The 27,481-nt window shown below is 46.0% G+C and overlaps 2 protein-coding genes across 2 annotated transcripts; both read right to left on the reverse strand.

Moving 5' to 3' along the window:
• Positions 1-11,367: 11,367 nt before the first annotated feature.
• On the reverse strand, positions 11,368-20,684 carry LOC108160252 (protein wings apart-like). Its single transcript, XM_017294119.2, has 8 exons — positions 19,900-20,684; positions 18,449-19,539; positions 14,162-17,173; positions 13,229-14,098; positions 12,981-13,150; positions 12,817-12,905; positions 12,547-12,737; positions 11,368-12,466 (listed from the first exon to the last, which is right to left on the reverse strand). Exons 2-8 carry the CDS (start codon positions 19,439-19,441, stop codon positions 12,206-12,208), a joined length of 5,586 nt encoding a protein of 1,861 aa, XP_017149608.1. The 5' UTR covers positions 19,442-19,539; positions 19,900-20,684; the 3' UTR covers positions 11,368-12,205.
• A 1,439-nt stretch (positions 20,685-22,123) lies between these two features.
• LOC108165084 (insecticyanin-A) lies at positions 22,124-24,834 on the reverse strand. The gene is made up of 4 exons (XM_017301135.2): positions 24,488-24,834; positions 22,713-22,850; positions 22,526-22,649; positions 22,124-22,462 (listed from the first exon to the last, which is right to left on the reverse strand). Exons 1-4 carry the CDS (start codon positions 24,644-24,646, stop codon positions 22,143-22,145), a joined length of 741 nt encoding a protein of 246 aa, XP_017156624.1. The 5' UTR covers positions 24,647-24,834; the 3' UTR covers positions 22,124-22,142.
• Positions 24,835-27,481: the final 2,647 nt, after the last annotated feature.

Here is a 27,481-nt window from a genome sequence, read left to right on the forward strand (position 1 = left end):
GTGGCCGCACCTGTGAAATCTGGTGGTCGACGACCACACCAAGAAATGTGGAAGGAAGGCCCCAAAAATAACAGCTTATGCAGATGACAACAGCATGCTTATTACGGGTGTACTTCCATCAACCCTCAACTCCTTAATGGAACGTACACTTAGCGTGGTACGTGAGTGGGCGGAACAAGTAGAAGTCAGTATCGACGCGGACAAGACGGAACACATCCTCTTTACCATGAGGTACAAGGTACCGATCTGGATCCCCCCGGAAATTTACCAAACTAGGCTAACCCCAAAAACACAAGTCAAATGCCTGGGCACAGAATTGGACAGCAAACTGGCATGCAAGCCCGACTTAGTGGAAAGCGTTAAGAAGGCCACCATTGCGCTTTATGCATCCAAGAAGATGCTCATCAGCACTTGGGGCTTCCCACCCGCTCTAATGCACTGGATTTAAATCCTTAGTGTGGTGGCAAGCTACCGGAAAGAAGACGTACCACAAGCTTATGTAAAAGACTCAGCTACAGGCTCAGCTCTGTATTACAGGGGCGCTGAGGTCAACACCAACAAGAGCACTCGAAACCGTACTCGGAATCCGTCTCGGAATACGCTCGTCTGACTGCGTAAAAAAACAGCACAGCGCCTAATCGCATCAAAAAACATGTCGCCACAAGGATACGGGAATAGTTCAGTTGGCAGGGACATGACAAGATCTACTGATTACATGACCTCCCAAACTTGTCTCGACATCAAAACTATCTCATCTTTGGTACCCGAAGACTGGAAAACGAGAAGGGACCAAGCTGAGCACCTCAACAGCTTTCGCCATCAGAAGGAAACGAGGCGGCAGACCGAAAGCAGGTGGAGGAGTACCACCACCTGCAGAACCTCGAAATCATGTGCAAAGAACGCAATGAAAAACTCAGTCACTACCTACTGCCCCTACCACGGAAGGACTGCAGACATTTAGTGGGAATACTTACAGGTTAGTTAGGCATCACCAACCGTGACAGCTGTAGGACATGTGATGAACCTGGGGTAATCGAAATCCTGGAACATCTCATCTGCAACTGCCCGGCCCTCTTACGGGCAAGGAGAAAAAACCTAGGCGCCCCGGTGGGGGCCTAGGCTGGCATCACTGGAAGATGTCTCCAAGAGGACGCCACAGCAACTACTGCCCTAGGCGAAAAACACCTCGATTCTCGAGGGTTTTAAAATCTCATAAAAACTCCCGCAACGGCCTATACCCCCCTATCTGGATAACTAAGGGCCATACTGGCCTATACGTGGCCCCGCTGAGGGCCGTCCGGGTTAACCTAACCTTTACCCATAAAGTCTTTCAATATTGACTTAATGGCAAGATTATGTGGTCAGATCCTGACATTAATAAACCAAATAGATTATATGTAATAATTGGGATTGATTGTCTGCCCATATTTTTAAAGACGGAGTGGTAAAAAAAGACGGACTACTTGGTCAGAGCACAGGATTCGGATGAATTATACCCGGTTTCACCAAATCAAAAGATGATAAATTGATTGTGACGACACCAATTAAAGTTCGCGACTTAGAGCGTTTCTCGGAATTGGAAAGCGAAGATAATAACGTGGGAGAAGAAAAGAGGAGAATGGAAGGTATGAGGTAAAAATACCTTTTAATTCTTGGATTCGACGATTACTCTAGCCTGGATAAAGAATGGAGACAATAAAGACGTCGAACTGACGAAATTAGAAAAGTTAAAGCAAGTAAATGGAGACTTGTGAAATCTGAAGAGAATCCTGCGGATGTAGCGTCAAGAGGCATTCGTGCAGATAAGCTGAAAGATTTTAGACGATCATCGCCAAAGTATTAATATTGAAAAACAACAAGCTATCCAATTCAGTTCCGAAAGAGCTAGCCTAATTAATAAATAATAAATAGAGACAAAAACCAAAATATTAGTCTTCAATCCGTTTTAGATAAAGATGGGTTATTGCGAGTTGGATGTAGATTATAAAACTCTAGACTTAAAAAATTTAAGTTTGGAAATCCCTTGATTGTAAATAATTATCAAGAATGCACACAAGGAAACTTTGCACGATGTCATTAATCTGATACGAAATTATTCGAAAGATTTGGATATTTGGGCTAAGGAATGGTTTAAAGCAAAAACATAAAGAGTGTATTACCTGTGCTAGGTATCGGCAGAATACAGTAGCAACAGTGTCGCACCCGTTCACCGTCTTATAAGGGAGATATTGCCGTATTTGTGTGCATGTCAACAAAGGGAAGTCGTCAGCGATCTAACTTCAGATGCATTTCTAGCTGCACTTAGAAGATTTTTCTCAAGAAGAGAAAATTGTGCAAAAATTTTTTCTGATAAAGGAACTAACTTTGTGTGAGCTTCGCGCAAATTAGGCGAAGAATACCAGAGAGCCCTTAAGGACAATTTAAGTGTAGTGCCAATATCAGAAAGAGAACAGATCGAGTGCCATTTTATTACCCAGGCAGAGAAGCTAGGGTAAAATCGGAGAAATATCACTTGAAAAGGGTAGGTTAGTTTAGGTTAGGTTATGACAAATTGAAGTGGTACGAAATTTACGCACTTTGTATACAGCTCCAAATGATATTGACGATCTGGATGTATTATTATTGGAAGGCCGATTGAGACAATTTCAGAGGAAACGAGGGGGAACGTTGTGAGTTGCTGCGGACACCGCAACTCTACATTTATACCCGATACTTAGTCAGTATGGCTCTCCTCCGGCAGACGGCGCTAATATTAAACGACACGACAAAGAGTGCGTGCGAGAGAGACAGAAAATCAGTCTGATCGTGACGTCGGGCGCTGCGTAGCCACTGCAAATTGATTTCTTGCTTTTGGCTACAAAAATGATCCGATCTGATCCAGATCAGAAATCTGATAGATGTGGTCGTTATCTATGATTCTGCGTTTTTAGTTTTCTCGAATCTGCAATATTGTGGATGAAACAAATTTTCGTCCTTTGTGGAGGCGGAAGGGGGGGGGGGGGGGGGGGGGGGGGCGAAATTCTGAGATATACGTTTCATAGTGAGATCTAACAGAAGTGCGGATACCAAATTTGGTTACTCTAGCCTTAATAGTCTCTGAGATTTGTGGATGCCTCAGATTTTCGTCCTTTGCGGGGGCGGAAGGGGGTGTGACGCAATTTTGACACAAAACGGTCAAGATCCGATATCACAGGAGTGTGGATACCAAATTTGGTTGCTCTGGCTCTTATAGGTTCTGAGATCCTTGAACTCATATTTTGCAATTGGCAAAACCGACCATGAAACCTGTGTGTTAGAGAGTGTGTATCACAGAAGTCTGGATCCAAAACATCGTTGCTCTCGCTCTTATAGTCTTTGAGCACTAGGCGCTGAAGGGGACGGACAGACGGACAGACGGACGGACGGACAGACGGACAGACAGACATGGCTCAATCGACTCGGCTATTGATGCTGATCAAGAATATATATATTTTATGGGGTCGGAAACGATTCCTTCTGGACGTTACACACATCCACTTTTACCACAAATCTAATATACCCCAATACTCATTTTGAGTATCGGGTATAAAAATCCAAAGTCAGTGCAGTGAAAAGAAAGAACCATTCTAACCTCGACCGTAATTACCGCGTGTCCAGCGTGGCAAAGGTCTAGTCAACAGGTTAAAGTTCGTTTTTTTCTTGTCTTAAAAACCTAACCATAGGTTTGGCCGTACGTACTACCGTACGAAACGCCGGTCGTAGTGCCATAAGCCGTACCCACTACTTTCTCGTCGTATTGCCGCACCTATAATTACCCATCGTACCGATCGAGTACCATATGTAGTAGCGGCCGTCTTCGACACCAAATCTTCTTGCGGCTTGGCGTCTGCATACATGTGAGCATCACTGTATTTACCGCAAGGTGTACCGGCTTGGGTCCACACACATAAGTACAAGCCTAGCTCGGCCTACATCACTGAAAAAAGGCCGATGGGCTTATACATCCACGTGCCGTGATACATGTATGTGTGCAGTGGACGATTTCCTCTTCAGAGAACTTCCGTCATTTCTACATCTCTTACGCCGCCTCGACACGTGATGAAGAGAGCTGTCTGAAAGAGACGTTCATATATTTCCGTTTGGAAATAAACTTTGGATACCCACTATTGTACTGACCCTAGGATTAACATTCAAAGTTAAATTCGTGTGAATCGGTTTGTTTGGATCATTATAAAGAAATTTTCAGCTGCAAAGATAGGAACCAAGACTAATACTCACGTATAACGCATATCTGCTATGACACACTGACATTTACAAGTTTTCAGCCACCCTCATCGACCACATGGAAGCGCTTTCATCGTTGGAGTTGATCGTACAGGTTATCACTACCTGTGAACGTCTTCTACATATATGTGAATTCAAAATTCTAAGCAAGTCGAAGCGACATTAAAGTTTCCATGCCTCGACCGTAAACTTCTCGGCGGTACTGTAACGCAGACCATTCCAAGTGTTCGAGTGTTTGTTTTATTCTGCTCTTTCGCCAGCAATGTAATTTTCTGCAATTCCGCCTCTATCGACAACCGAACTTGTAGTTGAGATTACCCCACAAACAATTGCTGTGCTCTTTTAAAAATGCATCGAACCGTTCCTAGTTTTTCTATTCAAACTGAAATCCATTCGAATATATTTATAGTTGTGTAATGTAATTGCGATTATTCCTCAACGTACTCTTTATTATTAGCCGACCGTAGTATATTAAGATCTTTCACCATGATATTTGTATATATAAATAATTAGTCTTATTTGCAGCTTATTTGAACCTATTATCATTATTACCTTAGTAGCAGCCGTGAGAGCTTTTAGGAACGTTTAATGAATAAACTGTATATAATGAATTCCCGTTAATTGTTGCCGTTATTAAGGATCATGTGGCGCCGAGATGACGTAACGTAGCAGAAGTAGAGCATTTGTTTTAGGGGTCGTTACCAATTTCATAGCCCATTTGGACCGGTGCCATCAAGGAAGGGTGGGCATACTGAGTTGCAATGACACCACAAGCAACTCCCACTCGAATTCGTTCCGCTGACTCATCTCCGCACACTGTCATTTCTCTCTCAATTCTTCCGTCTCAATCTTGAACCGCACGCGAAACTTATTTTGATTGTCTTTGTCTCTAATGCTCGAGCTCGTGACGCGATCTCTCCCTACCCCACCCCCACTCTACACGACTAACCATGAGACCGGCACCAACACCTGCATGGATCTCGATCATACCCTCCATCTGCTCGTCTACCGTTTCAAAGCCTAGCCTCCTGCTTCGTTATCTGTTACAAACTACCGAGGAAATAAATGTAAACTTTAGAAGCATGAGCACTAGAGTAGAAAACATAACGGAAGCATTGAAGGAAAGTTACTATGTGTAACTTTGAGCTTGGGGGCGGGAGGCTCTTATCCCCCCCCTCCCGGCTACCGCCTTAACCTAACCTACTATGTGTACAAAGAATAAATAAATTTCTTTATGGTAACAAAACAACTAAAATTCAATCAGCAGTTATAAGTCTACTGATAGATATTAATCATGGTAAAGTTAAAAAAAGAAATATCACAAATAAAAGATAGTTTATTAGAAACATTAGTTTCTCCAGAAAAATGAACAGGAACGGAATTGAAGGAATTTTACAGCCTATTAACAGTGAAAAGAATTTTCGTGGATAACAAATTGATTCTGAATGTAAAGATCCCCCTGTTTGGTAGACACCCATCCGTTTTGCCTAGGATTATTCCAATGCCAGTAGAGCATGAGAAGGAATTGATCAAGGTAGATTTGAGCTCTAGATATTTTTTATATAATTTCGAAACTGATTCCTATCATTCGATAACTGAAACTACCTTGAACAAATGCCAAGTGTATGTGAAAAAATTGGCCTCGGAGTAGCGCCAATGATAATGCTTGGAAGATAACTCCTCTCAAACCAAACCTTTCATTCAAATTGCGTTTTTTAGAAAGACAGCAGAGACAAGGCTATTTTGGGTTGAATAAGAAAAGAAAGGTAGGCAAAAATTGTTTGCAATCCATGAACAGTACCATTAATTAACAAAACAGAAGAAATTTGATAAGTTAAATGATAAAAATGAATTAAAATTTTTAAAAGAATTTCATCATGATTAAAAAGGCCTCAAGTTCCAACATGTATCTGGACACGCGGCTTCGATTATCGAAATAATAATAATGCTTATATTAAAAATCTACGCCACAAGAACAATTAAAGTAGCAAGAAGATTGCAAACAATTTCTAAAATGAAGTGACAAAATTACATAACTGCACGGGTGTGAGCGGAGATCTGTAAACAAAACACAAGTGGAGAAACACTCATACAATACAGTCCCAAAATAACACTTACATATGTACATAAGTATGCATGCACTCCAATTGCCACCCGCAGCAACGATGTATCCTTTCCGAGTCTAGCGATAATAATATAATACAAAATTGTACCTCATTGTTAGATTGTATAAGAGGCTTAGATTTTAAGAATAATAGAATAGAATAGACTTTTCTTTCAAGGTCTTAACAGCATTGCTAAACTTTAAACAATAATAAATAAATTATTTCTGATTTCGACATCATCGTGAATGGTCCGAATAGACTAAGAGTTTGTGCAAAATTTCATTGAGACTGATTACACTATGCAACAAAATTGAATTTGTTTCGTTGTGAATCAAACCAACATTTTTGTTAATTTTGGGGCTTTAAAAAAAAAAAGCTTATAAAAATGCAATTTTCGAAATCCGAAAAAGATTTTTTTATATCTATTCAATAAATAAAAAAATCATAGTCCTTATTAATATTTCATTGTTTACCTCGAAACATTCACTTTTTCCCAGAATTAAGAATGTTTAAGTCTGCCCTAGGACCTGGATCAAACCAGAATATGATTCTGAATAATGTTTCATATTTGTTTTTAAAGTGTAGTATGTTGTATGCCATATAAGCATATGCCCACTGTATTGTAGTGTATACAATATGCCAGTGGTCATATGCCCAAAGTTAATGTAGAGTATCATGCTCATAAACATAGAGACACTTTGTTGCAATGTTCACGTAACACAACCACACTCAAGTGCCGTAATATGATCAGTCACTTATGTATATGTGGACTGGCCTGCAGCGTAAGAACTGCAGTTCTCCAAGTGGTCAAACGAGCATTCCAATATATGTATATGCCTTCTGCAAGTACATACATATAAATATACATATATATATATATGCATGTACATACATACATACATATGGCATGCTACGTACTCCCGTTCTGCCGCTGCTATTAGCGACAGAACTCAACTTGAAATATTATTAACTTTAGGCTAAATAAATTTATGAAGAATAGATTGGATTCATTCAGAACCAAACCTCAAGACGAGCAGAAGTGTTTCTCTGTTTCTATATCACATAACAAGACAGAATAAAAGTACTTTATATTTCTACATGGCGACCGTGACATGTGACTTTGTCCATGCACATAGCATGTAAAAAAAAAAAAAATTTATAAATAATAATTAAAAGTCTTATTTAATGTGAAAAATAACAATTGCAAAACTAAAGTAAAACTGCGTGGAACTCAGTTTCAAAACATTTAAAAAACAAAATGATAAACGTTAACTAAAAACGAGGGGGAACGTTGTGAGTTGCTGCGGACACCGCAACTCTACATTTATACCCGATACTTAGTCAGTATGGCTCTTCTCCGGCAGACGCCGCTAATATTAAACGACACGACAAAGAGTGCGTGCGAGAGAGACAGAAAATCAGTCTGATCGTGACGTCGGGCGCTGCGTAGCCACTGCAAATTGATTTCTTGCTTTTGGCTACAAAAATGATCCGATCTGATCCAGATTCAGAAATCTGATAGATGTGGTCGTTATCTATGATTCTGCGTTTTTAGTTTTCTCGAATCTGCAATATTGTGGATGAAACAAATTTTCGTCCTTTGTGGGGGCGGAAGGGGGGGGGGGGGGGCGAAATTCTGAGATAAACGTTTCATAGTGAGATCTAACAGAAGTGCGGATTCCAAATTTGGTTACTCTAGCCTTAATAGTCTCTGAGATTTGTGGATGCCCCAGATTTTCGTCCTTTGGGGGGGCGGAAGGGGCTGTGGCGAAATTTGGACACGAAACGGTCAAGGTCCGATATCACAGGAGTGTGGATACCAAATTTGGTTGCTCTGGCTCTTATAGGTTCTGAGATCCTTGAACTCATATTTTGCAATTGGCAAAACCGACCATGAAACCTGTGTGTTAGAGAAAGACAGAGCGAGAAAGAATGAAATTGTTTTCTTGATTCTGGCTATAATAATTATACGATCTGGTTGAGATTTTACACTCTAGAACATATAGTCATCCTCTTCGATTCTGCGTTTTTGGTTTTATCGTATCTTTAAAAATGGGGATGCCACAGATTTTCGTCCTTTGTGGGGGCGGAAGTGGGCGGGGCAAAGTTTTGAAATATTTTTGTAGCAGTGACATATCACAGAAGTCTGGATCCAAAACATCGTTGCTCTAGCTCTTATAGTCTTTGAGCACTAGGCGCTGAAGGGGACGGACAGACGGACGGACGGACGGACGGACGGACAGACGGACAGACGGACAGACAGACAGGGCTCAATCGACTCGGCTATTGATGCTGATCAAGAATATATATACTTTATGGGGTCGGAAACGATTCCTTCTGGACGTTACACACATCAACTTTTACCACAAATCTAATATACCCCAATACTCATTTTGAGTATCGGGTATAACGAGCCGAATGCAGAGCAGCGACAACACAGCAAAGCCAGCAGGCCTGTCAACGGACCAGCACCGGCCACACGTCCAGTGCATCAAGCTGGACCAAGTAACCTGATCGATTCTGCTCCTATCGTGCAAAGGGATCCACCCTCTCTTCAGGAGTACCTGGAGGTGGATCCAACCGCGGGACCGCGTACACTCACAATAGCTAAGTACAGGGCCTGCCAGCAAAAGAAGACGAAACCAAAAACCAAACGAGGAGGAGAAGTAAGAAAACTCCTTACCCAAAAACACTTAGAGGAGGACCGACAACGCTGCATAGAGCGTATGCACAAATCAAGGCAACACTTCGCCAAAGAGCTGCAATGGATGTATTTACCTGCCTCAAGTATTATGCGAAGCTTGTCATGCTCACAATTGTGAGTCATGGCTGCTATGGACTCGTTGGTTGAAAATTTTTCAGCATTGTATGGGTCTAGCCCTTCATCAATATACGATGCATCGAGCTTCTTGCGCAGATTATCAATATCGGTAGTATATTGAGATGCTGTTTTTCCTTTTTGTTTTATATTCAATATTTTTGCTTTAATAACGTCGGACGATTCTCCCTTGACATTATCATTGAGCTTTTGAATTATGCCTTTGATTGTTGTTTCACCTTGGACTTTGTAAATGATAGAGCTAGAGCCCGTTATCTTTGATTTGATAACTTCAAAGGCTAGATCTTCTTGATCTCCTTTAGTCCTATCAGTGATTCTTAACGCTGTGAAAAAACGTTGAAGGGACAGTTTACTGCCGTCAAACTCTGAGATAGAGGATGAGACTTGTCTCACGTATAGTCGATCTTTATCAGCTTGGTCCATTTTTTCTGATATTGATATTTCGGTTTTTAGTTCCGAGTCGCTTTCGACGTCGGTGACTATTATATCTTTGCTAATGTCTATGTTGTCTGATTGAGGATTTAGTTCCGAGTCGCTTTCGACTTCAGTGTCTATTATTGGTTTTGATTCATCTATATTATCTAATTGGCTTTCATCAAAATGAGCTAACGAACCTAGGCTTTTGGGGACATCTACATATATCAATACCTCTTCTTTTTGCAATTGGTATCAACCTTGTGTTCAACGATCGCAATAGTTTTTGGCATTGATGTTGGTGTTCACTAGTTAGCTTGTTATCGTAAGAACTTACAACTTGTGTGATTCTATTATACTATGTTATTGACATGGTGTATTAGCGTTTAATATGCTCAGGAGTAATGTTTGGGATTTTAGATGTGATGTGTTGTCTACTACATCGACAACATTAATCACATTTGCTGTGCTATCCTTAACCTTAGTCATAGTTACCCATTTTGATATCTAAATTGAAATCTACTCATAAAATGGATCTGTTTGATTCTCCCTTTATTATTTCCTTTTTTTCTCAACACATGCTGTTATTAGCGACAGAACTCAACTTGAAATATTATGTACTTTAGGCTAAAGAAGTTTTTGAAGAATAAATTGGGTTCATTCAGAATAAAACCTCAAGACAGAGCAGAAGTGTTTCTTTGTTTATGTATCACATAACAAGACAGAATAAAAGTACTTTCTATTTCTACAAAAGAACAATTTAATAATATAAAACAAAATTTTACAAAATTCTATGATTAACATAATACTTGTAGGAAAAAACACGAAACCGACTTCCTTTTCACTCTCGACGATATTAGTTTATATAAGCCAGATTGGACGAGCTGAACAGTCGAGCCCGAGTACATACATAGGTAGGCAGCGGAACGCGGTCAGAGCCGAAGGATAGCCTAAAAGAGAATTCCAGTACCAAGCGTACCTGTACCCCACGCGCCCGTATTCCACATGAGGAATTTGTACCTCATGCAACATCTTGGTCTTTTATAGTCTTTGGTATTACCTTATCATCTGTGTATTTTATTTGATACATTAGATCATAACATAAGTAGGTAGATCTATACATACATACATATGTACATATTGAAAATAAATGTTGGCCTGTGAATCAAGATGATGTACAGATCAGAAGGTGAGAAGGGTTCCGCTGTTAAAATATATTCTCACGATCCCTTACAGGAGAATAGCAAAGAACTGCAGTAGTCCCATATCTCAAGCTTTCATCCCTAAACCAAGCCAAATTTTTGTTCCTTTTCCAAATTACAATAAGATTCATATTTGTATGATTTTTATTTTGGTTTTATTTTTGCTTTCTGTTTTTCTGCAAGAACAATATATGACGTACTCCTAATATACATATATATATATGTACATATATATATATATAGACTTTTTCATATTATCGACAAATTTTAAAACACAAAATAAATATATATTTTGTTCCCGAAATTGTTTCTCTTTCTTTGCGTCGCGCCCGCGTTCGCCTTTCTGTCTCTCTGATTTTTGTAGCCTAGGTATGACATTTTTTGTGGTTTTTGTAAACGTACACATACATATATTTATTTATATATATATAGATATATATATATATTTATTTATCAGTTTTAGATTTATAAGTAGGGTGTTCTTTAGCTTAGGTTTAGGTTTACGCAATAAAATAACTCATTATTCTTGCACATTACGCAATCCTAAATTTCTCCTTGCTCGCTTTTGTTACACTTCTCTTTCTGTCTCGCTCTTTTTCGCGGTCTCTGTCTGCATCTCTGGATATTTTGAGATGTGTAATCTAAAGATTACAACAAAAGAGATAGGTATTTAATATATTTAAGAGTACGAATAGGTAAAAAAAAACACATTACAAATAAAAACTAAGACGCACTCGATAAAATCGCTGATTAAACAATATTTACATGTTTCGGTAAGCAGTAGTTTAGTTTAGGCTAATATTGCTTATGACTATATAACGTACACATATCAGTAGTGGATTTGGATCTTTGTGTTGTTCGGGTCCGGGTTCGGTATTAATTCCGGCTTCGTGTTTGATTTCGGTTCGGTTACGGGATCGTACTAGTTCGGTTACAGGTTGGTTTCCGTTTCGATTGAGGGTTCGATTCCGCATTGATCGATTTTTGTCGATCATTTCCGTTTCGATTGGGGTTTCCGGTTACTGTCTCGGGTTTTAGTTTAAACGCTGACCATGCTCAAGAGTTTACTATCACTTTTGGTTAATGGAAACGAATAAACATATTCATATTCACACATTCACATTCACATTACTATCCCTATCCTAATCGCGGCTATACATATAACCATATATACATATATATGTATTTATATATCTGTAAAGGATAATGGTAGCTGATCCGAAGCTTAGTGCAGGGGGCATATACACAAATACATACACATACTACACGCAAGTAGATATAGTGGCGGCATATAAACACATAAACGAATTACATAATCACAAACAGATTTATATTTTGGTGGCAGGCTGTCGCCTCCTCCTCCTCCCTCACGGTTACAGCGATTATCTATGGCTGCTGTATGTCTTGTAGACGCGCGGCACGCGCGTCGACGATGTGGGCGACGAGGACGTGGAGGAGGAAGTGGTCGTGTCCCCACTAATGCCCGCCGCCAGCTCATCCTGGTGGTCCTGCGCGGTTGTCTCCAGGTTGAGGGGCAGACCGTCGTCATGCTCGTCCGCATGCTCGTAGATGTAGTCGCGCTTCTTGAAGTTGTCGATGATGCGCTTCGTGGACTTCATGTGAGACACGACAGCAGCCTCCAGCTATGGAATGGATTGGTAGAGAGAGTCGATTACACAAGAGCTGCCAGGGAAGTACGGAACTTAAGGAGGGAACTACTTACGCTGGACGTCAGATTCATGAAGGTGTGGTACTTCTCCAGCACACCGACAACCTCCCGGAAGCTGTGGCCGCGTAACTGGCGCCGCACTATTGCCTCGTACAGCTCGCTGTCGGTTATCAGATTGCCCACAAGAATAGCCGCATAGCTGCCCTTAAGCGTATGCTCCATGTGGTGGCCAGCGCGCTGAAGCACTGTTGTTGGATGGGATTTGATTTGATTTGATTAGATTGGGTTGCCGGGGCACAAACACACACAGATGAAGCTACTCACGATTGTTGACCGTCTCCTCGACTTCCTCCTGTTTCTTCTTTCCCGTCTCGTTGCTCTCCAGGAAGGCATCAGTGTTCTTCTCCACCAATCTGTAAGGGCGGAACACCAATAATACGTATAAATCTCTGTCCTTCTCAAAGGGGTCTGTCTCCTCCTGATCTCACCTTGCAAGCTCCTCGCACTTGTAAAAGTACTCGATCAGGGCCTGGAGTGCACTGACTCTGCCCTGCACCGGAGGAGTGTCCGCCACATATTCGGCTGGGGCAAACGCCTCCATCAAATGGGTGCGATTGCGCGGCGTGTACATGCACAGATTGATCAGCAGAGTGAGTACCTGGTGGAGATGGAGATGGAGGTGTTGTCAGTACAATGGTCAGTATAATGGGTGTGAGCGGGGTCTCGGCAGACTCACCAAAATGCTCAGCTCGAAGACACAGTTTTCCGGAATGTAGTTGCCTGAGAGCAGCAAGAGCTGGAAGCTCGTCTCGATCACGTCCCCACGCTTGCCCAGCAGATCGGCGCCCAACGAGGGGTGTGCCTCGTTGAAGGTGTGCGTGAGGCTGATCAGCACCTTCATCACGTTTATGAGAAGCTCGCGCATGGCGACGCCCGGATGCTCCTTGCGGCTGTTGCTGCCCGTTGCCAGCTCTGTGGTAGAGGGATGCAACACCAGTTGCCGGCTGCAGAGCCGGTACAGCAGACAGAGCGTGTCGACCGCCCGCCCCTTGGCAAAGGTTAGCATGTAGCGCTGATTGGCCTCGTTGTGCTGCGTGACATTCTCGAGGACGCGCAGGCAGCGAGCCACCGTCTGCATGTTGTCCAGCAGGACCGGCACCCACGTGATCTGCCGCTCCATGTCCATGTCACAGGCGATCACAGGCCGGCAGAAGTCCGATATGGTCTTGATGATGTGCTCCAAACCGCCCAGCTTGCGCAGGTCCTCCTTGAACCACTCGCCGGCACGCTTCGAAGTCAGCGAGAGAAGCGTCTCCATGGCCAGCGTGCCCACCGTGATGGACTCAACGTTCAGGTGGGTGCCCTTGCCCTGTGCCTTGATTTCCTCGCACAGCTCGCGCACCTTCTGCTTGTTCCGCTCGTAGTTGGCCCGCTGGTCAGAGGGGGCCGCCCCGCCGACGCCCACGCCGTCCGCCTCCAGCAGGTTGATCATCAGCTCCAGCGAATCCCGGTCCAGGTCCATGTTGAGGCCCTCCTGCGACAGGATGTACATGATGGCCGAGGTGCACAGGCCCAGGCTCAAATCCCTGTTGGCATCGGACAGGGCCTAAACAGATATAAATACAAATTGTAATGATACAGTCTCCATTTCTACTCCAGGACTACTTACCTTGAAGAACTTGGTGACCACGCCATGGGCACGGACATGCATCCTGAAGGCGGGCATCATGCACTTGGTGGCCAGCTGGAGGGCGGAGAGGCAGCGCGTTGCAGGGGGATTATGCGGCTGCAGGGCGTCCAGTATGTACTCAACGTCGTCGTCCATCTCCTGGTACTCGCCAATCTCCTGGATCTGGTGGGCGGTCTTAACATTCCGCACCACCGTGTAGTACTCCTTGGTCTTGCGGTCCACCCGAATGGGACCGCTGCCGCTGCTACCGACTAGATTTCCCACGCTGCTCAGCCCCACGACCCGCTCCAGGCCCAGCTCCTCCACCTCGGCCGCGTCCATGTCGAAGCCCTCCACCATGGTATGGGCGGCGGGCATGCTGATCTGCTTGGCCGAGCTCCGCGAGACCTTGCCCAGACCCAGACCCTGTCCCAGGCCCAGGCTCGGACTGTCGTCGCGCAGGGTGGAGGAGGAGCAGCTTCCGCTGCTCGTGTTGTTATTGGAGGACGGGCTGTCGCAGAAGTCGCCATCGGACTTGGTGGCGAGCAGGTGCATATGCAGCATATGGTCCTTACCGCCCGTGGAGGAGACGCCGCCGGGGGCGGAGGCATTGCTGGCATCGCTACCGGTGCCACCGCCATTCGCCTCGAGGGCCGCGTCCCAGCTGTGCTTGTAGAGGTGCCGCTTGGCCACAGTCGCCTGCTCGGCCTGGTCGGAGGGCACCAGGGCTCGGCTCTTAAAGATGCTGCCCTTCTTCTTGGAAATGACCAGCTTCACGGCTCCTCGCTGCTCCGTCTCTGCGGGTGGTGGTGGTGGTTGAACGGCCGAGGTGGCCCCGCCCTCTGCTTCTGCTTCTGCTGCTGCTGCTGGTGCAGCTTCCGCTTCCGCTGCAGCGGCTGCGGCTGCTGCGGCGGCCGCAGCGGCCTCTGCATTAGCATTGGCCACCTGCGTGTCGAGGGTGAGGGTGCGCTTGAACTTGTCCTTGAACTTAAAGTCGCGCGGCGGGGGCGACGACGAGGAGCCGTCGTGCTGAAGCGAGGAGTTGTTCGAATTCGAGTTCGAGTTGTTCGACAGCTCGTCGGCCTCGTCCAGGTCCGGATCGGGATCCGGTTCGTTATCGTGGTCCGCATCCGCATCGGCATCCGCGTCGTGATCGGGCTCGGGATCGGGATCGGTGTGCGGAATTTTGGCGGGCGTAGGCTGCTCCTCCTCATCCTCTTCTTCCCGCTGTGCAGCAGCGTCCTCCGCGCCCTCGCCGCCCGCTTGCGCTTCCTGCGGCACTACCTGCGTCACCTGCTGGTTCTTCCGCTTCCGCCCGTAGCTGCGCGCCCCAGGTGTCGGCCCGCCCTCCGCCAGACGACTGGCCTCCGCCTTGGCCGAGAGACTGGCGGCTATCTTGTTGATGTTGTTGTTGATGCTGGCCAAATTGTTATTGTTGGCCCGTGCGGCGGCATTGCGGCCTCGTCGCGGCAGGGATGTGGTCGTGACCGTTGCCGTGGCATCCTCCTGGTCGGTCCCAGCCAGCGGACCGGACTCGTCCACCTCCATGTTCGTCTCCAGTTCCGCTTTCTTGGCGCCGCGAGTGCCACGTGTGGCCCGCTTGGGCACAGGCACAGGCACGGCCACGTGCACGGGCACGGCCGCGGCCACGGGCGATGTAATTGTATCCGCTGCCTTGGCCCTGCCGCGTGTCCGCGTTTCTGTAACCGTTGATGGCGCCGCTGGTGCCGCATCCACATTGTTGTTGGCCTTTCTAGCCCTTCCGCGCGTGGCCCGCTTGGGCGGCGGCTCTTCCACGGCTGGAGGCTCCTCTCCCGCTCCATTGATCCGGGTCACGTCTCCTCGGAGAACGGCCAGAATATCCTCTTGCAGCGGCCCCGGTGCCACATCAGATACCGCCGTCCCAGCTGCAGCTGACCCTCCATCGATGGTCATCATCATGGACTCCAGGCGCGACTCAATGTCTGAGGGGGGCGCCACCAGGGACGAGTGCTGGCTCGACTCCAGGTCGCTGGTGATCACACTGGATCCCCGGCTCCGAATAACGCAGCTGTCCTCCTGCACGGCCTGCGCCAGCATCAGCGGCGTGCTGTTTCCCTTAGAGGAGATACTGCCCAGCACCGAGGACTGCGAGTCGAAGTCGTGGTCCGAGCGTGTGGTGGGCGAAATCACCGAGCCGCGATGAGGCTGGATTGGGATCGGCTGCGTCTGCTGCTGCTGCTGTTGTTGGTGCGGGGGCTCGTTGAGGGCCAGGTGGGGTGACGGCGTCTTAAACTCTGAGTTAGCCTCCGTTGTGACGGTGGCCGTTGCTGTGCCTGTGCCTGTGGCTGTCGCTGTCGCTGTCGATGTGACTGTCGCACTGGGTACTGTTCCACCGCTGGCTGTGTTGCTGGTATTGCAGTTGGTGAGCAGCTGCTGCTCCAACTGGGCGTGCTTGAGGTGCTTGTGCTTCTTGCTCTTGGACTTCTTTTCGCTGCGCGTCTCCTCCCCGGCTGCTTTGGCTGCCGCTGCTGCGGCTGCTTTGGCGATGGCGTGCCGGATCACGTCGGTCTTGATGATCAGCTTCAGGCGCTCCTTCGGGGGTTTGTCCGGTGAGATCTTTACAGTGCAATAGTTGATCTCTGGCGGCTCTTCCTCCTCCTCCTCCTCTTCTTCCTCGTCGGCGTCCTCCTCTGTCTCCTCTGGCAGACGCTGCTCTTCGAAGCTGGCGGCGGCGGCACCCGTTCCCTCGGCCCCAGGAGGTCGAAGGGGTTTCACAATGATTTTTGGCGTATTTGCAGGAACTTTTTCTCTCTCGTCGTCTCTTCTATCTACACCACCCGCTCCCACTGTTCCAGTCTCTGCTCCAAATGACTCCTCCAGGTGTTGCTGCTGGCTCTGGCTCTGGTTCTGGTACTGAAGGTGGTGCTGCTGATGATGCTGGAGGAGCTGCTGCTGCTGCTGGTACTGATGGTGCGCTGGCGAACTGCCGGGCGGCTCCTCGCTGTCCGTGCTGACCAAGCGGGAAGTGCCCTGCAAAAGTGATTGAAAATTCGATCCGTTTTTAGACTCAACTTCAAATTCAAATTCAAATTCGGGTTGTGTCATCTGATTCCTCCACTTTTGTTCTGTTCTGTTCTGTTCTCTTCCCCTTTGGATGGCAAATGTCTGGCGGTGTCGCGTTTCGTTTCGTTTCCCCAAGCGTCTGAAAAACTGCCGCTAACAACTGCGGCGACACTGACTGTCGAAAGAAGATAGCCACAAGGTAATAACAGAAGCAGAAGGCAGCGGCAGAACAAGAAACAGAAAACGCTAAGCAGCCCAGAAAGAAAGAAAGAAAGAAATACAAAAAAAACTCCGTTTAATGTAAAAGCGCGCGTAATTTAACACTGCCTTGTTGTTGCTGTCGCTTTCTCTTTCCCACTCGGGTGCCAGAACTGGCAAGAGAGAGAAAGAGAGCCGTCAAAAAGAGGGGTGAGTGAGCGAACTAGCCCGAGAGAGAGAGAGAGAGAGAGAGAGAGAGAGAGAGAGAGAGAGAGAGAGAGAGAGGAGAGAGATCGCTCTCGGAGCGGCTGCTCTCAAATCTTGAGGGTACTCCACTAATGGTGGGAATATTAATATTTTTAATTCTGATTTTACTGATTGATTTTATTAACCGCAAGAGAAAACAAAAGAGAGCGATCGGAACGCCGAAGAAAAACATTATATACATATATATGTAACTATTTGGGAATGTGGAATTTTTAAATATTGTAAACGAATCTTGCATGAATATGATTATATGTATAGCAGGACATGCCTGTATAGACTTGCAGCTGATACGATATCACGATATCTCAGATTCCAATATTTTGATGGTAAACCCATTTATGTACAAGTAAAAATCAATTTAAAGAACATTATTCAAGATCGTCTGTGGCAACCTAAAACCAACATAAAACACAGAAACAGATAGGTATCTTTATAGCGACTAGTCTGCAATCAGCAGATCATTTCTCCATTTCGAACTTTCGTCCTTCTGAAGGCTCTTTATCTTGCTCTGTGCTCCACAGGTGTTTCCCAATATTGATTCGTCGCCGTCTCGAATCAGATAGATAAACGGAGACGGACTGCAGCCGACTCCTCCGGCTGCAACCTTCTTTGCAAGAACATAAAGTACTCTTTTAGTTTGGTAAGCCTCGAGGCAAGGCATTCCCCCAGATATTCAACAGTCCTTACTGCTCTTATTCCCCAATACCCGTGTCCACACAAACAAAACTTCGATTTAAGGCAGGTCTAAGGATTAGGGCTCTGATTATCCACACTCACCTTGGAAATGCGCAGCACAATGGGCGGATGCTCCGGCGTGCGGGATGCACTTGTGGGGTTCGTGGCGGAGGCGGATGGAGGCAGCGGCAGCGTTGTCGTAGCAGACGCAGCCGCGGTACTGGGCGCCGTTATGGGGGGCGGAAGCGCTAGACCAGAATCGGGACTGCTGCCTGCTGTCGAGGTGATGGCTTCTGTGGAGGTGGCAGCCACAGAGGCGGCCAATGCCGAGGCTGATGTAACCGTTTCCGTTGGGGTACGCGACTTGGAAATGATTAGATCCTTAGTGGGCGTGGGATACCGATCGTCCTCGTCCACCTCACGGTAGTTGACCGCCTTGCGGGTCCGTCCCAGGATTCGCGATGGCGGCGCCTCCGGCTTGAGCTTCTTTTCCTCCTTGGGTCGCTTTTTCTTGGTCGACCGGGGTTCGTCGCCACCCTCCTGATGATCCGCCGGCGTATCCATGCCGTCGCTGTCCAGACCGAACGCACCTGGCGTCGAGGGCGTCGCAGGCGTTGATGCTTTCTTCTTGGGAGATTTGCGCTTCCGCTCTGCGGAGTTGCCTTTGGCCAGCTTCTGTTTGAGGGTCTCGTGGGCGGCGGGCACGGCATGCTGATCCCGCATCGGCGACGTGTCGACGCAGTGCGGCATCTGCTGGATGATCTGGGCAATCACCTCGGGCGGCGCGGCGTTTCGTGACTTGAAGAACTTCTTAGGCTTGGGCGGTTCCGGCACAGACACGGACATGTCGTTCGGATCATGGTCGTAGGTAGAGGCCGGGCTTTGGGCGGGACTGGCTGCTGCTGCGGCGGCCGCCGCCGCCGCTGCCATCGGATGGAGGGCGGAGAGTGTGTAGGTGCGGGTCGAGGTGAATCCCATCTTGCCCCATTTGCCCACGGTGCCCACGGAACGGGCCACTGTCGGCCGGTTGGTGTTTTCCTTCTCCTTGCAGAGGGAATCCAGCGGTACGACGATGTTCTTGCCCCAGCGCGACATCTTGGCGGGCTTCTTCGACTACTGCTGCTGCTCTGGCTCTTCCTTGTGCTCTTCCTGAGGCCTGGACTGGTTCAACGATTCACTGTCTTGGATTCTCACTGGAAGCGAACAAAATGCATAATTAACTTAACCTTTTTGCAACACTGAAACAACAAATTTAACAACAGGAGCATCCTGGGGCGGAGCGAGAGAAATGCAGCAACAGCAAAACACAACAAAGCGTGCGACCGTATGCCAGCGATGGGTGGGAGCGAGCACACACTAGTGCACACCGTGGACTGTCAACGATTTCCAATTTTTATTGGATTCTCCAAACAAAAAAAAAACACACAAATCAATTTGTTGCACTTTTGCTCGCTTTGTTGCAATTGTTGCGGGCCGCTGGTGTTATGATGTTGATGTTGCTGCTGCTGCTGCTGTTGCTGTTGCAAGTGTTGCATCTTGACGTTGGGACTTACCTCAAGCAAAACATTTGCGGAGGAGAGGAGAGGTGGTGGTGGTTTTGTTGTGCTGCGTTTTGCTGCGTAAATGCATGTGTGTATGTGAGAGTAGTAGACAAAATCTCTGTTGCTGCAGCATGTACACGAACACATATGGGCATATGCGTGCGCGTGTGTTGCTAGATGAGAGTTGCCCAGTGTGCGTGAGTGCTTGGTGCTTGCTTGTTTGTTTGTGTGTGTGTGTGTGTGCGAGCGAGGAATGCAATAAAACAAACGATGTTTGCGTTTGCGTTCGCCTCTCTTTTGCTTATTGGCGCAATTTTGTGGCACGCACGAGTTCTGGGCGATAGTTAGTTTTCCACCTAAGTAAATGCTCCCCACCCCGCGCCCGATATCAATGGGGCTGGGACGTCGCCATCTGCATCATCGACTGCAGCGTAGTTTGTTGCACACACATTTCAACCACTTTTACTTTGCCTCAATGTTGCCCCAGTAGCAGCATCATCTCCGCGTCATGGCGAGAGTCGGGGCAGGTACAACAGAAACAACAACAAGACATCTACAATTATAGCTGCTGTCCGTTCTTCTTCTTCGTGCGAAACTTTAATATTGCGTTTGTTGTGGCATATATGCCTGCCGCACTGCGATACATATGTGGGGGACGAACGGAGTTATAGCGCGCTACCAATCGATTGTATTTTTTACAATTTGTGCGAACAAATCTCACGGAAAAGTTTATTTTTCTTCTGTTTTCGCAGAAACTACGGATAGTGGGACCAAATCAGTGTGACCGCGGATTTATCGATAAAATATACGGTGACCATCAGAAATATACCGAAACTACTTCACAAATTTGAAAATATATCGTAAATATACTGACGAATTATTTGTATTTATATTGCATCTATTCCCCGTTTTTGATATTCGGTTGAATATTACTAGCTAGCTAGACCCTTAATTATCTACATACTCGCTACATGTATATGTAATTATTGAATTATCAGGAATTCAATGCTGATTATGATTTAGTATTTGATGTGGGCTGGGATGGCTCAAAAGGGCATTTCTACATTATTTCTACATTGGTTCATTGGGCAAGAGGGTGAGTCCATATCGATTCTTAAAATATACTGAAAAATACTAGAACATACTATGAGAAGTATGAAATTTGTGATCTAGACATGATGGCAAGAAAATCAGTGTTACTTCGGACTTAACGATAAAATATACGTTAATTTTCGGTGGAAAATTAAAATGCCCCCATGGTCTACAATGAGTTAATCGTATTCCATCAAGGGTTGGAAACCATATTCCTCAATATTTATAATCGATTTGATATTACTAACTAGCTGGAACTCTTACACCTGATAACATAATTTTATCCGATTGAAACATCAATTTTCTACAAGATTGGCTAGTTTTGAATACTCAATTTTATTATTTTTTCATGAATAAGGTTTGAACAAATAAAGTCAAAACATAAAAAGTAAGTGTAAGCGGAACAAAACGTAAGTGTGTGGTCAACAGGTATCCGCTACGAGTACGAACATTTGTATATCCTATTTAATTTCATTAACATTAAAATTCTGTTTTCCAAGCTAATTTGAAACTTTAGTAATGACTTCTCAGATTGACATGTCTTAAACCTATTAATACGTTTGATTAGTTTCCTGTACAAACACATATATCGATTCATATTCTGGGTCTCAGTAAGATATCCACTAACTGCCAAATATCGTTAATAGCTTTAAAACAGAGACTGACTAGTTTCTGCATTCATTATAGCCTGCGAGGAAAAACATTTCCTGACTTATATCATATCCTATAATATCCATAAAAATTTGAAGTTGCCAACGGTAATAAACGCAAGTGTGTCAGGAATGAGTCTCATTATTGCTACCGATTCAGGACCCGATTCAAAGAGAGCTAAAAAGAAAGCGTTTACCGGTTCGGCCATCGATACTATCGACTGGGTACGAGAGGTGCGCGTCAAAAATAAATTATTTGAAAGCGAATGAGTGCCAAGGATATGAATAGAAATTTAATAGATTGATGAAATTGATCAAATATACGAACAGTATATACTATACCTTAAATAGTCACCCTGGACCAAATTTTTCTGCAGAACCTACCTCTCCTGCTACTTCAACTTTTGCGTAGCACTGTGATTGGCAAACACAGGGCTTCATTTTGCTGTGATTCCATGCAACAGGCGTCAGAGGGCGCCCGAAAGAAGCGCGCAAATTTAAATGTATTCTGATTTATTGCTTAGTGATAATTTTAAACATTTCCTTCTCATTTTTGCGCCCATTCACAATGTAGGCCAACGGATCATCGCTGCTAGACTCCATGAGGTTCTCGCAGGCTGTCTGATTAATGTCGAACATGAAGGACAGGTCTATGTGGTAGCGCGGCAGCTTCTCACGCAGAAAGTTGACCACATTCTCTCCCAGTGTCGGCTCCCGCGACAGCAGCAGGGCGGACAGGTACCTGGTGTGCTTCTTTTTCTCGGCACAGTGCATGACCAGGCCCCAGCTCTGGTAGTCCGTGTCCAGCACATAGGTGTTGTAGACGCCCTCATCTGTGCGGAGTGGATAAATTTCAATATCTCAAAGCTGTACTCTGTACTCTGTTTCCCACTAACATATATCCTCGGTATGCATCCAGTGGCCGGGATACTGGAACTCTGGTATCATCCACGTAATGTTGCCCTGCATCTTCTCCCGCAGCGGATCCTCCGCGAAAATGTAACTGAAGTTCATCGTAATCTGGCAGAGAATGAAGTAATTTCAAAAATTTTTGGAGGCTGTCGAAGGTTTCAGTGTACCCACATGCTGATCCTCCCCGGAGAAGCTGAAGTGACTGCGCATGCAGGCGTACTCCGGCAGCTCCTCCGTGGATGCGTAGTACTGGACCACGTGCCAGCAGCCCATCATTTTTGCCAGATCGAAGTTCCGTATGGCCCGTACCTACAGGAAAAGAGAGAAACAGAGAGAGCGAGAGAGAGTGAGAGTGATATCGGGATGGTCATAGTAAAAATGTATGCATGTATGTGCTTGTACTCTCTGCTCTCCGCATAGAAAGTTGGTGGCAAAGACAACAGCAAGAAGAAAGAAATGTGGGAACGCGACGCGTCGAGAACGACCGCTTGATACCCTTTCAAATGCACCGTTCCTGTGTCAGCCATATGATAAAGTCATCTGATTTCATTCCAAGTGGCCTTTCTACCAAATATTGGTGTTCAGTCAATTGTTCATATTTTAGCGGAGTGATATTTTGCATATTTTTTTCTCGATATTTAAAACCATATGGAAACATAAACTTCAACTTTTTCCAGTACTATCGCCAGGAAGCTATATGGAAGAATGATTTGCTGAATTCTCAACATATATTACATATGATTAATAATCATGAATAATCGATTCCCCCTATTGATTATAATCAATAATTTATTCACTGATTATTCCTGTTCTAAAAGATCCCACCCATACAAACATATGTACATTGTACAAAGGTACGGAAATGCATTCTTGTCCGCGTTGCCAAAATCAGAGAAAATTGTTAATACCTTCTTCAAGGGTAGAACTAACGGCGAGAGAGAAGAGCAGCGAAGAAGTACTGGCTACGAAGGAGCGGCGGCAGGCGGCGGACAGCAGACGAAAGCAGTTAGCGCTGTCACTGTGATTGACTACTGACAGTCCATTGAGGAGTCAGAGTCGGAGTCGGACCCGGAGCCGTAGTCGTAGCCAGACTCTGATTGATGCAGTACCCCCGTGCCCCAACCTGCACCTGCCGCTGCCTACCATAGGTGCGTGTCTTTTGTCTATTCTTTGTTGATTGTTTTCTTGTGGCTTTCTGCCTGCACTTGTGCACCTGCAACAAAGTGCAATTGTCGCCGTCGCCAGCAGAGAGGGACAGGGAGAGGAAGCGGGATCGGGAGCAGGAGCGGGTACGGGTACAAAGACAGACAAGCGACAAGAGACGACGACGACGACGTCTGAGCCACTTAGAAAGTGTGATTGATTTTGGCATCAGTGTGAGCCCATTTCTTGTGTTTCTCTATGTCCCACTCATTCTTTTCGGCGGTGGCGCTAGAGATGGTCCATGCTCATGAATGGATGGGAAGGTGATCAGACATGGTAGGTGCTCGTGATCGCTCGTGAATGGGAAGTGGAAGCTTATTAAAGCTGCGCGTGACTAAAGGAAAGGTGAATATGAATGGAATAGGATATATGTATGTATATTTCGTGCTCTTGACTGGGAAGAATGGTTATAGATGTGGTTTGATGTGGTGATTTATTGATTTGATTATGTGTCTCCCCGCACCACGCGGATAGTGTCATCTCTAGCCCTGTACAGTCTCATGCGAGTCTGAGTGTGCCGCGGTATGGCTGGGCATATTGATGAGCCGTTCGAGATGCTTTGCTGTGGCGCGACTGCTGTGCTTAGAATGAAATCAAAACGCTGCCAAAGAAAGTGATCCAGTTAGGAGAGGCGCGTGACCAGGGATGGGACCCGTCTGTCCGTCAACCCAAATTGAAATTCTAGGGTATTTCCCCTCCCCTCCCACTCCCACTCACACTTCTCCTCCCCCTCTGGCACTCACATGAGGACAGCGTTCGCGCTGATCCGACCGCCTGCGGCCCTGGTCCGTGTAACTGTTGTACTTCAGCCAGGGGGTGCCAGTGCCGCCGCACAGGTGGACCAACTCCAAGAGCAGCAGCGGCACCAGAAGGAGCAGCGCAGCCTTGCGCAGGAAAACCATGATGAGACGATGCTGGGATCCAGGACAGAGAGAGCTCCTCGCTTTGATATTCCGCTGGGATGGGACGCGCGATGTCGCTGCCGTTGTGTTGTCGCTGGCACTGCGCCATCCAGGGAATCGGCGACACAGCCACAGCCTCCAGTCACAGCAGCGGAACGGAACGGAACGGATTCGGATGTTTTTGCGGATAAGAGGAGCCCCCATATTGCCACAGAGTTCTGTGGAAAGGCTGCTCTCTGTTGCGGCTGTTGGTGCATTATCGGGCGCATCAGGGCTGAGCACTTGGCCGTTTCCGAGCTAAACATTACACTTCATAGCGTCTACTCATTGTAAGCTGATTTTATTATTTATTCATATTATTCGCTTTAGCATTGATCTTATTTGTGCATAGCACAAGTGTCAATGGAAAACAAATAGAAAATATTTATTGGTCTTACTGCAAGGCTACGGAAAGATTCATTGTCAGAGCAGTAAAAAACACAGAGTTGGAGATGAAGAGGAGATGCCTGACGGAAATACTAATAAGGGCAGTGGATTCAACCTAACTAGAGAGAAGTTTGTGGAGAGAAAAGAATTCCATAGCAAATCCTCCGGATCTTAAGAGAGTGGATATTAATAAGATACAACCTCATAAAAAGGAAGATGTCTAGCAGGGTCCCAATTGAGTCCACGGCGAGAAAATATGAGGAATTGATATGTACATATGCTAGCCGAATTATTTTAAGTGGTATAGAAATTTAATGTGATACAGTAGAGTTGTGTTAGTCTCAGTTATTTTTCGACTTAATATGGTTAAGCAACGAGCTGTTGCAGATGTGCAGATGTGGGAAAATTATAGGTCGATCCATCTATGTTAGCTTGAGTCACACAAAATTAGAGTATATGAATTCTAGCTGGCAAGTTTCTCCTGCAAGTACATATTCCTGTTCCCGCTGCTTCCTCACACTTGGCGGCTTCTATTGGGGCATCTCTTTCGTGGGGATTTTCTGTGCTGTTGGTGTTGCTGCTCGTTTTACTATTGGAATGTAATCATCGGACGGAGGTCTTTCTTTCTCCTTCTCTCTCTCTCGCTCTCGCTGTCACTCTCTAACAAACATAGATGTGGGCGGGGGTGTGAGTAAGCTGTGCACAGTGATTGCCGCTCTTATCAATAGAGTACGAGCAGGCAGCATCAGCAACGTCCGCTCACGACCAAGTCCAGTCAATGCCTTCCGTGATCGCACACACACGCATGCACTGGCACTCGGAAACTGCCCACTTCTGCTGTGTGTTCGTATTGCGTGGCCCACTGTGCACTCACTCTCTCTTTCTCTCTCTCAGCTTCTGCTATGTGGCTATGTGTGTGTGTGAGTGTTCTCCACTTCCACTGTGCAAATATGTAAACACAAATTAAAATTTTGATGTCTGCATGTACCACTGTGGCTGTTATTGCCATGATTGCGTTTCACTGTGCACTCATCTTGGGTCCGGACTCTGCTCCAGGCCGCTGGGGAATTATTTTTGGATGGCAATTGCACTCGAGTTCGGCATCTTGTTTTCACTTGTCGCGTGGCCGATGCGTCTTCCAATCTGGCTGCACTTCCCGGCTGCTGCCGCCTCGTACTCTGTCTCCTCGGTGTTGGGTCTCTTACTCGTACTCGTACTCGTACTCGTCCCGGCCCAAACGAAGGCAACTTTCTCGCCGAAGAGAGCGAAAGATGCTCATGAAATTTTGCTGAAGTGGGCGAGGGGTGTGGTGTGGTGTGGTGCAAGGGGCAGTCCTGCTGCATGCAGTTGTGTGTAGTATGTGCGAAAGAAACAGGAAACATTTGAATAGCCCGCAAATTTATTCTTTACGATCCCCAGAACACCAGATCTGGACACTTTCTCTTTATTGCGAAACTTGTTGCGCTGCATTTTCACGTTACCATCCAGCGGACAGGTAGCCACGGGACGGGACGAGACGGGACGGGACGGGACGGGTCTGGACATCCTCAGCAGCGCTTCTTCCGCTTGCGTCTGCTGCAGCAGCATCAGCAGTACATACATACATATGCATGTACATATGTACATATGTACATTTGTACATATGGATGAAGCTTCTGCTGTCTGGTTTCGTTTGGCCAGCCCAAAAACGGCGCAACTTTCGTCGCATTGCGTTGCGATGCGTTTAGGCCATGGCCATGGCCGCCAGTTCCGGCTTCTGCGTCCAACTTCGTCTTCAACTCCAGCTCCAGCCCCAGACCAGACGGACTAAAATGAAAAGCGCCTTTTTATTCGAAGAAACAAAAACCACAAAAAAGGCTTGCTTCTGGGTCGGAGCTCTAAATACCCTTCAAGATCGATCAGTGTAATTGAGTTTCCAAAGAAAGTCATTCGATATATGTATGTAGATATCATTTAGCTAAGGTATAATTAAATACCAGCTTGGGTTACCTCCAACAAAATGTATTACACCTATTCGAAAAAAAGGTCAGATTTTAATCTGTTTGGGATAAGTCAATCCAATGTTCATCACCTGGCTGAAATACATATCTCCAAAAACAACTGAGATATTTTTGCATTTAACCGTATGGCAGCTGTCAACCCCTTTTGGCTGCGTTATGAAAATGAAGCCCCAAAAGTGTTCTTCGCACAAAGATTTGTTTATCGATCGAATGATTCCACGCCAGCTGAGGGCTTAAAAATGTTGTCGAAGTGCAAGTACAAGGTACGTACATATGTGTATGTATGTATATACTCGTATGAATGTGTGCATGTATGCATGTGTGTATCCACTCGGCAGGGATGCTTCCTTCTCAGCGTGGCAGAAATCGCGTCAGAATCAGAATACCCTCATCCGCAAGGGTATATCCA

The sequence above is a fragment of the Drosophila miranda genome, chromosome XL, assembly GCF_003369915.1.
Source record: "Drosophila miranda strain MSH22 chromosome XL, D.miranda_PacBio2.1, whole genome shotgun sequence".
Taxonomy (NCBI): Eukaryota; Metazoa; Arthropoda; class Insecta; order Diptera; family Drosophilidae; genus Drosophila; species Drosophila miranda.